The sequence below is a fragment of the Piliocolobus tephrosceles genome, chromosome 8 (genome assembly GCF_002776525.5).
Source record: "Piliocolobus tephrosceles isolate RC106 chromosome 8, ASM277652v3, whole genome shotgun sequence".
NCBI lineage: Eukaryota > Metazoa > Chordata > Mammalia > Primates > Cercopithecidae > Piliocolobus > Piliocolobus tephrosceles.
The window spans coordinates 31,954,747-31,973,214 of NC_045441.1; the positions used below are offsets into that span (position 1 = coordinate 31,954,747).

At 40.1% G+C, this 18,468-nt stretch overlaps 1 protein-coding gene across 1 annotated transcript in view; it reads left to right on the forward strand.

Moving 5' to 3' along the window:
* Positions 1 to 18,468, forward strand: part of HECW1 (HECT, C2 and WW domain containing E3 ubiquitin protein ligase 1) — a 254,817-nt gene that overhangs the window by 47,073 nt on the left and 189,276 nt on the right. The window contains exon 4 of the mRNA XM_026456391.1: positions 6,534 to 6,628. Coding sequence (XP_026312176.1) covers positions 6,534 to 6,628 — 95 coding nt within the window. The remainder of the gene's footprint in view (positions 1 to 6,533; positions 6,629 to 18,468) is intronic.

The following is an 18,468-nucleotide window of genomic DNA, read 5'->3' on the forward strand; positions in this document are numbered from 1 at the left end:
TAAACTACACACTGACCACATGGCCTAACTGACATCTATAGAACATTTCATTCAACTGCTACAGAAGATACATTTTTTTTTATCAGCACATGGAACATTCTTCAGAATAGACCATATATTAAGCCACAGAATAAGTGTCAACAAATTCAAAAAAGTAGAAATCATATCAGGTATCTTCTCTGATCACAAAAAGAATACAACAAAATCAATAACAACAGGAACTTCAGAAACTACACAAACACATGGAAATTAAACTACATGCTCCTGAACAACTAATGGAGAAATTAAGAAAGAAATTTTAAAATTTTTTGAAACAAATCAAATAGAAATACAGCAAACCAAAATGTATGAGATACAGTAAAAAGCATTACTAAGAGGGAAGTTTATAGCAATAAACACCTATATCAAAAAAGTAGAAAGACTTTAAGTAAACAGCCTAATGAGGTACCTCAAGGAACGAGAAAAGCAAGAACAACCCAAACCCAAAATAAGCAGAAAAAAGAAATAAAAAAGAGCAGGGCAGAAATAAATTAAATTGATACTTCAAAAATACAAAAGATCAACAAAATGAAGACTCAGTTTTTTTGAAAGGATAAACAAAGCTAGAATAGCTAAGAAAAAAAGAGAGGAGACTCAAATAAATCATATAAGAAAAAAAAGAGACATAACAACTGAGACCTCAGAAATACAGAAGATCATTAGCGACTATTTTGGACAACCATACACCAACAAATTGGAAAACCTAGAAAAAATGGATAAATTCCCAAGTCCATATATCCTACCAAGAGTGAACCATGAAGAAATAAAAAACTGCAACAAACCAATAATGAATAATAAGACTGAAGCCGTAATAAAAAGTCTCCCTTCAGAGAAAACTTCAGGACCTGATGACTTCATGGCTGGATTCTACCAAATATTTAAAGAAAAATGAACACCAATTCTGCTTCAACTCTTCAAAAAAATCGAAGAGGAAGGAATGCTTCCAAACTCATTCTACAAGGCCAGCATTATCCTGGTACCAAAGCCAGACAAGGGCATAACAGAAAAAAAGGAAACTACAGGCCAGTATCACCGATTAACATAGATACAAAAGCCCTCAACAAAACACTAGCAAACCTAATTCAACAACACATTAAAAAGAGTAATCACCACGATCCAGTGGGATACATCACAGGGATGCAAGGATGATTCATCATATACAAATCAATAAATGTCATACATCACATTAACCCAGAATCAAGAATAAAACCATATGATCATTTCAATAAATGCTGAAAAAGCATTTGACAAAATTCACATCCTTTTATGATAAAAACCCTCAACAAACTGGGTATAGAAGGAACATACCTCAAAATAATAAAGACCATGTGTGACAAACCCATAACTAACATAGCACTGAATGGAGAAGAAAATGAAAGCCTTTCTTCTAAGATCTGGAATAAGACAAAGATACACACTTTCACCACTTTTATTCAATGTAGTACTAGAAGTTCTGGCCAGAGCAATTAGGCAAGAGAAAGAAATAAAGGGCATCCAAATTGGAAAGAAAGAAGGTAAAGTAGACTTGTTCAAATGTGACATGATTTTATATTAAAAAAAAAAAAAGATTCCACCAAAAATTGTTAGAACTGATAAACAAATTTAGCAAAGGTGCAGGATACAAAATAAACATACAAAAGTCATGTATATATGCCAACAGCAAATAATAAAAAGAAATCAAGAAAGCAATCCCATTTACAATAGCCACAAAGAATGTAAAATACCTAGGCATCAATTTAACGAGCAATGGAAAACTGTAAAACACTGTTGAAAGACATTGAAGTAAGCATTTAAAAATAGAAAGATATTCCATGCTTATGTATTGAAAGAATTACTATGACTAAAATGACAGTTCTACCCAAAGCAATTTACGGACTCAATGCAATTACTACCAAAATATCAATGACATTCTTCACAGAAATAGAAAAACTAATCCTAAAATGTATATGGATCCACAAAAGACCCTGGATAGCCAAAGCAATTCTGAGCCAAAAAGAACAAAAGTGGAGGCATCATACTACCTGACTTCAAAATATGCTACAAAACTGTAGTAACCAAATCAGCATGGTAGTGGCAAAAAACAGACACATAAACCAATGGAACATATAATAATAGAGGACCCAGATATAAATCCAGGCATTTGCAGCCAACTCATTTTCAACAAAGGTGCCAAGAACATACAATGGGGAAAGATTAGTCTCTTCAGTAAATAATGCTGGGAAAACTGGAAATCCATATGCAGAAGAATGAAACTAGACCCCTATTGCTCATCATACACAGAAATTACAACAAAATGGATTAAAGGCTTAAATGTAATATCTAAAACTGAAACTACTAGAAGAAAATATTGGGGAAACTCTCCAGGACATTGGTCTGGGCAGAGATTTCTTTGTGTTAGACCTAAAAATCACAGGCAACCAAAGCAACGGTTGACAGATAGGATTATATCAAGCTGAAAGTCTCCTGCACTGCAAAGGAAACAATCAACAAAGTGAAGAGATAAGCCAAAGAATGGGAGAAAATATTTGCAAACTATCTGATAAGGAATTAATAACCAAAATTACAAAAGCTTAAACAACTCAAGAGCAAAAAACAACCTGATTTTTAAGTGGACAAAAGATGTGAATAGACATTTCTTAAAAGAAGACAGACAAATGACCAACAGGGGTATCAAAAAAATGCTCAACATCAGTAATCATCAGGGAAATGCAAATCAAAACCACAATGAGTTATCATTCACCCCAATTAAAACAAGACAGGTAGTAACAAATACTGGTGAGAACACAGAGAAAGGGGAACCCTCGTACACTGCTGGTGGGAATGTAAATTAGTACAGCCACTGTGAAAAACTAACAGATTCCTCAAAAAACTAAAAAGAGAACCACCATATGACCCAGCAATTCCATTACAGGGTATATAGCCAAAAGAAAGGAAGTCAATATATCGAAGAGATATCCGCACTCCCATGTTTATCGCAGTACTGTTCACAACAGCCAAAATATGGAATCAACCTAAGTGCCCATTAATATATGAGTGGATAAAGAAAATGTGGTATGTAATATTATTCAGCCATAAAAAGAATGAAATTCTGTCATTTGCAGTAACACGGATGGAACTGGAGGTCATTATGTTGAGTGAAATAAGCCAAGCACAGAAAGATAAATATTGCATGTTTTCATTCATAGATGGGAGCTAAAAAAGTGAATCTCATGGAGATTGAGAGTAGATTGGTGGTTACCAGAGACCAAGAAAGGTAGAAGGAAGAAGAGGATGAATAGAGATTGATTAATGGGTACAAATATACAGTTTGATAGAAGAAATAAAATCTAGTGTTTGCTAGATCAGTAGAGTGACTATAATTTATAATAATTATCATATGTTTCAAAATGGCTAGAAGAGAATAATTCAAATATCTCTAGCACAAAAAAGACAAATAATTAAGATGATGTACATCCCAATTACATTGATTTGATCTCTACAAATTATGTGAATGTATTCAATCATCACATGTATCCTGAAAATATGTACATGTATTATGTATCAAAAAAAACTAAAAATGGAAGAAACAAAGAAGAGTACAGAGTTTGAAGTGTTCCATGAATTCTTGGCTCAAAATATGCACTGATCTGCTCATCTAGCAATAGGGTTCAATGCAGGATTGTATATCATTTCCCTGGCCTGTTTGCTCAAAGGCATTGAAATAATTTTTTCTTTAAATGGAAATCTAGTACTGCCCATTTGGGATCCCTGATACCTAAAAGTCTCTTCCACCCAACTGAGCTGAAGGTGAGGTCATTTGGCCCCTCCATGCTGATCCTACCGGCACCTACAAGCAGAGTAACTCATGGACTAGGCAACAGCAACTCATTGTGATTAACTAGATGGATGGCTCACTGCTTTATTCAGAGTCCTTCCCTGATCCCTGACTTATAGGAAACTTGCCTCTCAGGCCAACACAGTGTTGGATCCAGGTGTGTAGACCTAACATGGGGACAACTTTGAGGTGTCTTGGAGAATAAGTACAGAACTGGGTTATAAGATTGTCCACCAAGAGCTTGAAAAGACAATCAACAGACATGTGAAAGAACTGTAGAGAAAATAACTGAGGAAGGAAACTCAAAGTATAGGCATATCTGAAGTAAGAACACGTCCACTAACAAAGGGACTGATAAGCATCCAGGCATCACCCAGGCAATGGAAAATCTGAACAACTGCAATTCAATTCAATAACTTCAAAAAAAATTTAAATAGCTAATTAAAACTTGATGAAAAAGTTTAATCCTACTAATAATCAAATAAATGAAATAAAAATAGTAATTGGATTCTATTTTAAGCCTATTTTTAAGTGATGATATTCAGTGCTAACATGGGTTCTATGAGATGGTCAGACTCACATTTCCTGATAGAAATATAAAGTATTATTTGGCAAGCAATTTGGCCACAGGAAGGGAGGATCCCTAAAATATTCTTTTGTTTGTTTGTTTGTTTGTTTGTTTTTTTGAGACTGAGTCTTGCTCTGTTGTCCAGGCTGGAGTGCAATGGCGTGATCTTGGCTCACTGCAACCTCCACCTCCCAGGCTCCAGCAGTTCTCCTGCTTCAGCTTCCCGAGTAGCTGGGATTGCAGGAGTGCACTACCATGCCCAGCTAATTTTTGTATTTTTAGTAGAGATGAGGTTTCACCATGTTGGCCAGGCTGGTCTCAAACTCCTAACCACAAATGATCCACCCACTTCGGCCTCCCAAAGTGTTGGGATTACAGGCGTGAGCCACCGCGCCCAGCCCATATCTTTTAACCTAAGGAAGACTACTGCTATATTCATATCTATAGCACTGAGTAGTTAGGCTGAGGTTTAGCTACATATAACAGAAATCCTAATGGTAAACGCATAAGTGTTATCTGCCAGGGAGGCTGCAAAATATAGTACTTTAGCTGGACATTATCACTCAAAATAAAATTGAGATTCTGTTATTAAGGAGGAAGGGTAGAATGGATGTCGGGTAGGTATCTAGCGATTTTTGCTCCATTTTCCTAGGGGGAAATTTTGAACTTAAAAAATAATTTGTAAAAAGTAATTGGTTTTCAGAGAAAAGCCTGAATTTCCAAATATAGGAAATATTTGCAATGTGTAAATCTATTCAGTTGTTCTACATAAGTAATGTTATTTGAGGAGTTTTTAATGATAGTTGGCCATGCTTATTTCATAATGTCAATTTTTTTAAAAAGCAAAATGTATTATTCTATAGTTTATACTCTCAATTATGCAAAAATCTCAGAAGATTGTTATTTCATTTATACTTATCTTCATTTTTCATATTTTCCATTCTGAGCACATTTTAAATGCATGCTAAAAAATTGTAGACATTATTTTTAATATGATACTTGATGGCAAATTTTCATATTTGAGAGAAAAGATCTCAAATTGGAGATTTCTCATATTGTTTCAAACAAAATATAAAGGACCAAGACAGAGCCTGGTAATTTTTTTTTTAATTTTAAGAAAACAAATCCTATAAACAGTGAATTGGGGAAAGCAAGTCACCTTCAAATGAACTAAAGTCATGTTGGCTACAGATCTTATCCTCTACAGAACCAAATGCCAGAAGGAAAAGGACTCAGGTTATTGTCATTTAGTCATCACATCATCACAATCACTAACACTAACTGAGCACTTAATTGAATCTAAGCACTTTTATTTGCTTAACCAACATCTTACGAAGTCCTATTTTAACAGGGGGTACATTGTCTCACAGATTGTAAATAATGGAGCTGAAATTCAAACCCAGTGTGATCCCCCTAAACTCTTTGTATTCTGCTAAACATCTATAGAACTTTTTTTTTTTTTTGAAATGGAGTCTCACCCTGTTACCCAGGCTGGAGTCCACTGATGTGATTATAACTCTCTGTAGCCTTAAACTCTTGGGCTCAAGTGATCCTCCTGCCTCAGCCTCCCAAGTAGCTGGGAACTACAGATGCGTGCCACCACTGACAGCTACATCTATAGAACTTTGAAGGAAAACAACTTGTGGTGCATTATCATTGATGGGTATAGGAGTTTAGAAAATATGCCTCCCTCCTATATACTTCAATAACTTCTCAAAGTATTTCTGCAAATTACCAAGATATTAATCACAATGAATTGAATAATAAGACATTACAGAAGGAACAGACAGGTGGTAGGCTGTCTTAGAACATCTTAGAACTAAGGGTTTAAAATCAATGACCTCTAATGGGGTAGATGGATCCTGAGAAGTCCAAATAATGGACTTCACTTGGATACAAAATGTTAAGGCCAAAACAATTTTTCATGTCACAGTTTTAGGAAGAAGTCAGACCTGTCCTTGAGGCCACATGAGGAGCGTCATTGTCGAGTGTGGCCTGGCTTGCTTGTGGGGGGAATTAGGTTGCAGTTCTTAGAGATGTCCTCTGTGGCCATAGCTGCCTCTCCCTGGGTTATACCCTACTTCTCAGTCTCGTTTTTTGTTTGTCTTTCAGCTGAAACTAAGATCTGCTTCAAATACTACCATGGAGTGAGTGGGGCCCTGCGAGCAACCACCCCCAGTGTCACGGTCAAAAACTCGGCAGCTCCTGTAAGTCTCATTTCTCCGTCTGCGGTTAGACCTAACTCTGGTCTTTCTTCACTTGCCCATTTTGTTCTTGTGTGTGTGTGTGTGTGTGTACATGTACATACACACATATGGAGATATACTGATAGATTGATTATGAATAAATGGAGGGACACCTCAAAATAGCCAAGAGGAATGAGATCCATAGTTGACCTTATCAAAGCTCATGCTACACTTGTGTGTTAGGGAGGAGCCAAGCTTCTGTATTTTCCTTAGATGGCCAAACGTTTCTAACAGAGACATGTGCAATCACAGCGAAGAAGCCTTTTCTTTGGATCACATTTTTTAATTGTTTGGTTTTAAATATTGATATTTTCTTATGTTTTTGTTTCTTTTAGGCTTGTAAATAAGTTAATGAAGTGGGATTTATTGCCTCAGGTTGATTTTAGTCATAGAATTATAACGTGATAGGCCCGGAAAGACCAGAATCTCTCACCCTTCTCTGTGTATAAATGAGGACAGTGGCCAAGGAGCCTAAATAATCTATCTCAGGTCACATAACTCATTGCAGATCCAGGATTTAAGTCACATCTTTTGTTCCCTGCTGTGTGACTTTGCTCAGGCCTATGGTAATAGATGCCATCTTTCCTAAGTTACAATCCAGTTTTTATCCTTGTAGTGCTTCTCACTTAGTTCTTAATACATCTGATTAGGCTGAAATGCACTGAGAAATGGCATTCCTTTTCCTTTTCCTTTTCACATAAATTTAAAATGACCAACTGGGGAGGCTGGACAGAAACCAGTGGGGGACTTTGTCATGCTAGTGGAAATAAAAAAGACTCTTTTTTTTTTAACGTTAAAAAAAAAACAGGCCAGGCCCAGTGGCTCACGCCTGTAATCCCAACACTTTGGGAGGCCCCAGGCAGGCAGATCACTTGAGGTCAGGAGTTTAAGACCAGCCTGGCCAACATGGTGAAACCCTGTCTCTATTAAAAATACAAAATTAGCCAAGCATGGTAGCGAGTGCCTACAATCCCAGCTACTTGGGAAGCTAAGGCAGAAGAATCACTTGAATCCAGGTGCAGTGAGCAGAGATTGCACCACTGCACTCCAGCCTGGGCAACAAGAGCAAAACTCCATCTCAAAAAAAAAAAAAAGAGAGAGATTGAGAGAAAGTATTTGACATCAAATATGAATGATTCAGAAAGGACTTTGACTCCAGAAAATATTCCACTTTGCTGCTTTGCAAATCAGTTCTACAGCATGCTGAAGATGAGCTGATTGAGGCCTTGGTAGTAAGCAGTAAGGTAAGCACGCCCGAGACCCAAAGCCTGGCTGGACACTGAACTGGGTTTACCTTCCGGGAAATCAGTGGGAGGCGCAGTGGGAAGAGAGGGAGAGGCACATGTGCTTTTGACAGTTTTGCTGTTTTTCCCTCACTGGTCATGCAGATTGGAACATGATTCCTGTCTGTCTGGGACAGCAGCTTAAGTGTGAGAATCTAGGGAGGTGTCCTCAGAGTGCCAGAACCTCTCTTCCAGGCCCGTTTGTTTGGGCATCCCTCAAAAGAGGGTACCCCCTAAAACCAGACAGTTCCTGATACCTGTTAGCCAATCACTGGGGCTGGAGGGACAACTAAGTCAAGGTAGCTTAGGGACAGCTAAATTGAGGCAGAAAAGAAAAAGTGAACCAGAAGCTAGGGAGACAGAGCAGGAAGGCATTGAGCACACAACAGGCAGAGAAGGAAGGAGGCAGGAAGTGGAGTGAAGCCAATTAGGGAAAACCCTTCCGCTGCAGGCCTGGCCTCTTGCCACTGCACAGCAGGTCACTGAATGAGGCAGACACAAGGATCCCTCAGCAGGGATTGGCCGTGCCCACTGACGGGACTGGCCTGTTGACTCAAGGCTCAGCGGGGAGAGGAGTTCCTCACCTGCTTCTGCTCTGGAATGATACTCTGGGTGTGTTGGCTAGCCCTGGAATTCAGATAAATTCTTACCTGAAGCACTTTTTCTTATTTAAATAAAGCTCCCTAGAGCATTTGACTTCTCCAAACTCAGCCTGCTGCAGACTCCAGATGTTCACCTGCTGCTCAGACCAGTGCAAAGTGTGACATATATCATCACAGTGTTGTGCAATGTAGGCTTAAAATTAAGCAAGAGGCCAACTGCCCAGAAAATGGCCTCTAAAGTATGATGTACAGCCCCTTAGGGCAGGATAAATTGTCAACAAGCATGTGCTCCCCAAGGGCTGCCATCACCAGAAACAAAGGCTTGTACCTCAGAAGAGGAAATGAGATGCTTCCATCACACTGTTGACATAAAGTTCAGCAGGTGCCTGACTGCTACTGCCCTGACCTCATCTTTGTCATTCCACGTGAGCTGCTGCTGCTCATACTTCAAACTCTGGCATCTTGAAATATTTTGACATATTGCTGTCATCCTGATTTTTATCTCCTTAATGATTTTCTCACACAAATCAGTAGACACTTGGGTTGACACTTGAATGTACATCCTGCAGGCAACTTTTATTCCCCAAGCATGTGAGAGCTCGATCGCATAGCCCCTGTGCCACCAGGGACAAAGGGAGAAATCTTGGGCTCCCGTTGTCATGGTGAAAATGAGTCCCTGGAGTCCCGGGGCAGAAGGCAGCACACACTATCCCACAAAACTGTATTTTCACGGGCAGTTAGGTTTCATAGGAGCCACACTAGGAGGAGCCCCCTTTGTTTGATAGCATGGCACACTTCTCAAAGCTGTTTCTCACGCATTACTCTAGTCGATGCCCAGCACGTCTGCAGAGAGAGGCAGGAACTATCATTCTGGTTAAGTGATCATTTGGCTCTACGGTGATGGAGCAGAACCACATTTTACTTACACTTTTTGCAACCCAGCTCAGTTTGGGTATAATCTAGCAACCTTCCGGGTTAAATAAGCCTTTGCAGTCTGGTCTGAGGACTTGAACACACTGTTTCTAAGAGGAAATGCTGTGAAGTTTCCCTAAATCAATTTCTTAATAAACTTGGAATGTCAACTTCTAGGTTGAGGATTGCTGCTGCTGCATTCATCTCTTATGAAGAATTACTGTGTATTACCATTATATCACGTTCCAAAAGTCACTGAGTTGGTTTGTGACAATACACTAAACCTACCATTCTTTGAAAAGGAGGAACAAGCTGTCACATGCTCCTTTGGTGTAATCAGTGCTTTAACTTTCTGAGCATTGTATGGTCTCACGATGCATCAGTCCTTTTTCTCATTGTCTTGTTCCCTCTCATCTTTGTCTTTGTCCCATGGGCAACTGTTGAGGTCCTTGTTTAAAAAGAGATTGTCTTCTACTCTCGTCTTGCTGGGGCTCTCATTTATTGTATATAAGAAACTATGATGGATGTGCTTATAGAGATAGATGAAATATAAGCCCTGTCACTGAGAACTCACAGTTACTCCATTATAAATTATAATACTGTGTAAAGTCTCCGGTACTGGAGCGTGCTGTGCTGGTGTGTGGAGAAACCCGTGACCAGGCACCTGCAGCAGCTGTGCTGGCTGCGGGAGAAGGGGGCGTGGCCTGAGGCAGGCACCATGAGAGGGCCTTGGCCATGCCTTGAAGACAGACAGGCAAGGCCAGCAGAAGGGATGGCCTGTACAAAGGCGTGGGGTGAGAATTGGCTTAGGCCTGACAGGGAAGGAGACCTAGTTGTTTTAGTTTAAAGAACATGGGACTTATTGTCCCTATATATCCTCCTGTTTTTCATACTTTTTGTGTCTTTTTGGGAGCACCTATCATATTTCATATCTTTCTTTTATTTTCTGTAGAAAATCACTGTCAAAGGCAAGCTCTTCCTCTCCTTATTCTGGCCCTTGCTAACTCCCCCTTGTGCATTACCGTTACAGTCTTCTTAAATAAGCCCCATGATATATTTTTCTTTCTCTGATTATACATCAAAAAAACAGAAACCAGCCCATCCCTACAGTTTGCCAAAGACAGGGTGGGTAAACTCCTCAGCCCAACACACAGTCCACTGAAAATAACCAGGCTGCTCTGCCGGGTCTGGACCTGACAGTGAGTTTTCACATCCTCCTCTTCCCACTCTCGGGCACCCAGCCGGCGTCATCTGTAGGGGCTGCTGGAGGGAGTGGGGGCCCTCCCTTTGCCTGCTGGTTCTCTTACAGTGCCAGAGACTCTGATGCAGTCTGAAGCTGTTGATGTGAGCCAGGGAAGTGAGAGTCCCGAGCATACTGCTCCCACACCTGGTTTATGAGACCCTCCCTGCACAGCGTTCACCTGGCGGTACAGTGGGCCTCCTCCCCACCCATGCTGAGGCCTGGGACTGCAGCCTCCGGATACAGAAAATAGGTAGCTGAGGAATGACTTTGGCAGAGTCCAAGCAATTGGGAAAGGCTACCAGCATGCAGGGCAGGCTGAGGACATGCAGGGCAGAGTAGAGGACCCCGTGCAGGGCCATCTACTCTGGAGTAGAGACTTCTCTCGATTTAGAGGCTGGGTCATGTATAGTCGAAGATGTATTTTTAATTTTGTCTTTATCAGCATTAAAATGTGTGGAAACCCCATCAGGATTATGTTACACTGGATTATTCTTATTCTCACCTCAGATTGCTATTGTTTATTTATTTACTTCATATTTTTTATCTTCTGACTCTTCCAATGAGAAGTTGGAAGGAAACATAGGGAAGTCCTCTCCTTCTTCCTCCATGTTAATCTAGTGCCTCTGCAACCAACTTTTGATAATAACTGAACAGCATAACATTCAAAGTAAAGTTCTTTGCCAGAGAACAAAGAACAGCTGGGTGCAGTGGCTCACGCCTGTAATCCTAGCACTTTCACATGCGGCCAGGAGTTCAAGACAAGTCTGGCCAACATGACAAAACTCCATCTCTATAAAAAAATAAAAAATAAAATAATATTAGCCAGGCATGGTGGCGCACGTCTGCGATCCTAGCCACTTGGGAGACTGAGGCACAAGAATCACTTGAACTGTGAGGCAGAGGTTGCAGTGAGCCGAGATCACACCACCACACTCCAGCCTGGGCGACAGAGCGAGACTCCATCTCAAAAAAAAAAAAAGGAAAAAGAAAAAAGAACAAGCTTAAATTATCTTTTCACTAGTTCATGTTTACAGATTCATTTACTTTGTCAGATCCCCTGAGCAAAGTGTTGACATTATCCTCTAAAAAAAAAAGGCAACTCAACAGGACACTTCCCCACCAATATAGGGTAAATTAGCACTCTAAAATAGGGTCAAGATTTTCCTCCACATCAGTCTGAGTCTCCTGCAATGGACAAATAATTGATGAATACCCTCCCTTCCCCAAATTCTAGGTTATTACCTTTGGCTATAGTAATATTTTTCTTGGGGATTTTTAAAGTAGATATTTCAAAAAATATTTCAAATCATAATAAAGCAACTAAGGACCAGCTGCTATAGGTTATAAAATGTCCTGGAAAATACTTCAACCATGTTAGTAGCAAAAGGAATCCACAGGTTGCCGACTGATGGGACCAACTACCTAGAATTGTTAGACACAAGTCAATTAATTTGGAAGACACCTCAGCTTTATAATAAATGATCTTGAGCCCTTGTGATCTAAAACCCTCTAGTAAATGTCTGGGCAGCATTGATCCTTCGCATGTAAATAAATCATGTATGTAATTCTAGCTCAAGCACTCAAGATTACATTTATTGTGTTTTATCTGTATCATTTGATCTATAGCTCCTACAAATCAAAATGCTTTCTTAAATTCTCCTCTAAGAAAAGGCTAACAGACATTTATGAAGGGAATAAATAAAAAATAGAATATTGTACTGTTTAACTTAGAATGACTTTTTAAGGGGTTTTTCTTACAAGATCTTCTGACTACTGTTAACTTTTAAACTTTGTCTCCATTCTCAAAAGTCAAGGGTGGAATAGAAAAGGAGTTTCCAAGGGTGATAGAAGCTGATGGTTAGATATCAACATAATGTATAAACTCACATCACATTTTTTTCTCACTGCTCATCTGGCAAATTGTTTTCTGATGCTCAAAGCCTCTTGCCTCTAATCTTCTTTCCCCAGAACCTATTTCCACCTCCTCAGCCCTTCTGCTCCCACCTCTCCAGTCCATGCAACACTCTGTGCCTCAACCATGGAGGTCTGCTCAGAACAGTTATTCTGGGCATCTTCATGTAGCCTGTAGCTTCAATTTCATTTATGTACTTAGTAAATATTTGTCAGTAAGCTCCTTGGGGCTAACCATTAGGCATGTAAAACCAAATAAGACAAATACCCATGCTCATCAAGCCACCTGCCTAAGATAGGGGCAAGTGTGTAGCGGGGAGACAGACAAGAAAACAGGCTATGACGCAGCACTATTCCACGCCTCTGGAGGTGGACAATATAGGGTACTTTGTAAGGAAAAATTATGGGCAGGCCCAGAACATGATGCAGGGTTTTCCAGAAGGAGTCAGCTGAAATATGCACACACAACAGCCATGATTTCTGATCAAGCCTTTATTTCTTGTAAGCAAATTTAACCCAGAATATAGTGGCATGTTATTCATAAATGTGTCTCCTGCAAAAGTCCCTTCAGGTTTTGATCAGACTAAAGCAGCGGGGACATTTGTACACTTGCTTTTTGGGCAAGGCATCATATGGACTTGCCTTTCTAGAACAGAAAGAAAGGGAAGGGATTGGGCATCCTCTCTCCAGATAACTTACCCCGGCCCTGCTCACAATCTCTAACCTTTCAAAGAGGCATCTTGGAAGTTTAGAGTCTATCCTAGCCCAACCTTAAGGAATCTGTGCAGTTTGAGGGAAAGAGATCCAGACCTCACACTAAAGAGGTATTCTGGGGTCTCCAGGCTGGAGATGCTGTTTTCTGAAACACCTTTCCCACCAGCCATGGTTCAGCTGCCATAGTGCAGGGGTGGGTGGTTTACATCCTTCCTTTCTGGACTCTAAGAAGCAAAACACCAAATCACATTCTGTGATCCCCAATAGTTGGTTCTAAACCTTCTCTTCAAGTTGCATTTTCTGTAGAAACGACATTAGAAGAAATTTATGGAAAGTGGAAATGGAAATCCTAATGGAAAGTGGAAATCCTTTCTATGTTTGTAAGAGCCACATTCTGAAATTGGGGTTGGGACATCTATGAAGCACTGGTGTTTCATGGACACATTTGCACATGCTCCTAGAGAATGGATCAAAGGCACTCATCAGATAAACAGGGTTCATGGCTCCAGAAAGATAATGGACTTCTGTCATAGGAAATATCAATGTTACTCTTTGCTGACATAAAGAAAAAAATGTAGGGCCAGGCGCAGTGGCTCACGCCTGAAATCCCAGCACTTTGGAAGGCCAAGGCAGGCAGATTACCTGAGATCGGGAGTTCAAGACCAGCCTGACCAACATGGAGAAACCCCATCTCTACTAAAAATACAAAATTAGCCGGGTGTGGTGGCATGTGCCTGTAATCCTAGCTAGTCAGGAGGCTGAGGCAGGAGAATTGCTTGAACTCAGGAGGCAGAGGTTGCAGTGAGCCAAGATCCTGCCATTGCACTCCAGCCTGGGCTACAAGAGTGAGTGAAACTCTGTCTCAGAAAAAAATAAAATAAAATAAAGAGACAATTTGACAGTCTTGGTACTGTTAAAAGTCCACCTTTGCCTTTTTGGGAGAGAACACCTTAATCTTTGGCAGCACTATGAAAGCTGGAATGTTCTTACTTACTACCTAGGCATGGCATTTACTACATGACCTAGAAATTGTGAATGAACACATCACGATAAATATATTCATATGATGAATCTTGACATGAATATATCCAGTGACCTAGAAAAAAGAGGACATGAAAATTAAATGCAGACATATTAAACAAAAGGCTTTTCTCTTCTTTCTCTGCAGCAGGGTCCAAATGTTGACTTCTCAGGAATTAGAGGCAAGGAGCTTAGCACAGAATAGACAAAAGGAAATGTTAACTTTCCCTAAAACAAAACAAAATGGATGAGTTCACGAGTGAAGTCTTTCAAATGATGGAGGGATAGATAAACCTGATACAGCTTAAGCTTTTAAGAGCAAAATGAACTAATTATATCATTAAAGAAAAGACAAGCCATCTGAATAATGGGCCAGAACCTAAAGTCGGTTTTTAGCGGGGGGGAAAACGCCATGGCCAATAAACACACAAAAGATGTTCCATCAAGGCCGGGCGCGGTGGCTCAAGCCTGTAATCCCAGCACTTTGGGAGGCCGAGACGGGCGGATCACAAGGTCAGGAGATCGAAACCATCCTGGCTAACGTTTCTACTAAAAAATACAAAAAACTAGCCGGGCGAGGTGGCGGGCGCCTGTAGTCCCAGCTACTCCGGAGGCTGAGGCAGGAGAATGGCGTAAACCCGGGAGGCGGAGCTTGCAATGAGCTGCGGTCAGGCCACTGCACTCCAGGCCGGGGGACAGAGCAAGACACCGTCTCAAAAAAAAAAAAAAGATGTTCCATCAAGAGAATGAGAAGACAAATTACAGACTGGAAGAAAATATTTGCAAAATACATATTTGATAAAGGACGTACCAAGAACTCATGAAAGTCAACAATGAGAAAGCAAACAAGCCAATTTTTTAAAAAGGGGCAAAAGACCAGGATAGATATCTCACCAAAGATATACAAATGGAAAATTAGCATATGAAAAGATGCCCAACACAAAATTCTGTCAAGGATATGAAGCAACAGGAACTCTTATTCATTGCTGGTGGAAATACAAAGTGGTACAGCTACTTTGGAAGACAGTTTGCTTGTTTTTTACAAAACTCAACGTACCCGTACCATATGATTCAGCAATGTCGCTCCTTGGTATTTACCCAAAGGAGTTGAAAACTTATGTCCATACAAACATCTGCACATGTTTACAGCAGCTCTATCCATAATTGTCAAAACTTGGAGGCATCTTGGAAGCAAGATATCCTTCAGCAGGCAAGCAGAAAAATTGTGCTACATCCAAACAATGGAATATTATTCAGTACTAAAAAAAAATGAGCTGCCAAGCTATAAAAAGACCTGAAGAAATCTTAGCTGCATATTACTAAGTGAAAGAAGCCAATCTGAAAGGCTACATAATTTTACAATTCATCTATATGACCTTCCAAACATAAGGAGACAGTAAAAAAGATAAGTGGTTGTGAAGATTTAGCGGGGAGGGAGGGGATGTATAGGAGGAGCACAAAGGATTTTTAGGGCAATGAAACTCTTCTGTATGATACTATGATGGTGGCAACATATTAGTATACATTTTTCAAAACCCACAGAATATACAACACAAAGAGTAACCTCTGATGGAAAGTATGCACTTGGGTAATAACGATGTGCCAGGGTAGGCTCATCAAGTGTGACAAATATACCTCTCTTGGGTGGAACACTGGTAGTGGGGGAGGCTGTGCGTGTGTGGGGACAGGGGATATATGGGAATGCTGTGCTTTCTGCTCAGTTTTGCTGTGGACCTAAAACTGCTATAAAATAAATGAAAGGCTATTTTTTAAAATGCTCCAATCAGAAAGCAAAAATGCAAAAGTTTTATGGTACCCAGGGATGATGAGAGTGGAAGAAGCACGTGTACAATATTGGGCCCATTTTTTTCAAGGCAGTTTAGCAAAATTTATCAAATTTATCAAAATTTCTCTTGGGCATATTTGCAAAAGCTATTTGGGATATATAGACAAAATTATTCATATCTGCATTGTGGGAACAGCAACCACAGGAAAGCCAGTGTCTCCATTAGGGAGACTGGATAATACACCCCAAGGGCAAGAGCAGCAGGGGAGCAGATAGTGATTATGGGGAAAGGTTCTCAATACATTTTTTGCTGATGATGGATTTTGTTTTGTTTTTTATGTTTTTTTTTTTTTTTTGAGACAGAGTTTCATTCTTGTTTCCCAGGCTGGAGTGCAATGGCACAGTCTAGGCTCACTGCGACCTCCTCCTCCCTGGTTCAAGTGATTCTCCTGCTTCAACCTCCCGAGCAGCTGGGATTACAGGTGACCACCACCATGACCAGCTAATTTTTTTGTATTTTTAGTAGAGACGGGGTTTCACCATGTTAGCCAGTCTGGTCTCGAACTTCTGACCTCAGGTGATCCACCCATCTTGGCCTCCCAAAGTGCTGGGATTACAGGCATGAGCCACCGAGCCCGGCCTCAGTATGTTTTATGAAGTGCAAAAGCAAGGCTCAGAGCAGTGCTTTTAATATTATCCCATTGATGTAGTTTTTAATTAATAGTTAGAAAAATTATTTCTAGGAAAGGATAACAAGAAATGAGTAACAGTGACTACCTTTGAGGATTATGTGGGGGTGGGGTGTGCAGGATTTCACTTATCATTCTGTGCCTTTTCTTTTTCACCTGTTTATATTTACTAACAAAGAGTTATGTTCCTTTTTTAAAACTTGTTTATGTTTTCTAACAATAGATTTCTTTTCTAAAAAATATCACAGGTATTATCAAAATAGTGGGATTGTGGCTTTTTGTGTTTTCTCTGTTAACTGTTTTAACATCTATAATTTTTTAAATTTTGTTTACAAGGAAAACCTCATTATATTTTTTAAAATATTCCCTTTTCTCTCTTCTCATGACTGGTCTGGCTTTATCTAGATGCTCAAACTTGTAGTGTCACAATTTAGTCCTTGATGCAAAGAGAAAGAATGTTGGCATGTGCTAATATAAGAGTCCTAAAACAGTTGCCACATCCCTCCTTTTCCAGAGCAGGGGTTAGACATCCATCAATTGATGTAAATGTCTGTTTAGTCTACCCATCAACCCCACAGCCATTCCTATGGGAATGATAAACAGAAAAGACAAAACCAATCAATACTGAACCCCATGATTTAATTAAAACCAGAGATGAAGACAGTGCTCAGGTCAGAAATGGAGAGGAATTTCTGATGATTATAATGTCGTTAAGATGCCCGAAACCTGGAGCAGGAAGAGATGGAGGCAAAGCAGACTGAGGGCACTGGGAGTCGCTGCAGGCATCACAGTGAGCTCTGCGGTGCTGCCGGTGGACCTCAGTGTCGTTCTGCCTTTTCCTTTTTTTTTTTTTTTTTTTTTGAGACAGAGTCTCCCTCTGTCGCCCAGGCTGGAGTGCAGTGGCTTGATCTGGGCTCACTGCAACCTCTGCCTCTCGGGTTCAAGTGATTCTGCTACTTGAATTTTGTATTTTAGTCGAGACGGGGTTTGTCTGTTGGCCAGGCTCGTCTCAAACTCCTGATCTCAAGTGATCCTCCTGCCTTGGCCTCCCAAAGTGCTGGGATTACAGGCGTAAGCCACCATGCCCAGTTCCTTTCTTCTTTTCTTTCTTTCTTTTCACTGTCTCGTTCTGAAAAAAGAATCTCACTTTTTTTTTTTTAAGCTTATTTTTTTCTTTGCCTATACCTACAAATACAAATTTGAGTAAACTGTCCCTTCTAATGGCTGGGCATAGTAGATTTACATGGGTTTTGTTTTTTGTTTTTTGTTTTTTTTTTTTAATTTTTAATTGTGGTAAAATATACATAACAAAATTTACCATCATAACCATTTTTCAGCACATAGAGCTCAGTGACACTGCGTGCATTCACATTGTTGTCCAAGCATCATCACCATCCATCTCTCGAATGTTTCATCTTCCCAAACTGAAATTCGTCCCCATTAAACACCAACTCCTCATTCCCCCCATCCTCGGAGCCCTTGGCAGCCACCATCCTACTTCCTGTCTCTAGGAATTTGACCACACTAGGCACCTCATGTAGGAGGAATCATACGGTGTTTGCCCTTTTGTTCCTGGCTTATTTCAGTGAACATAGTATCTTCAAGGTTCAACCATGTTGCTGCGTGTGCCAGAATTTCCTC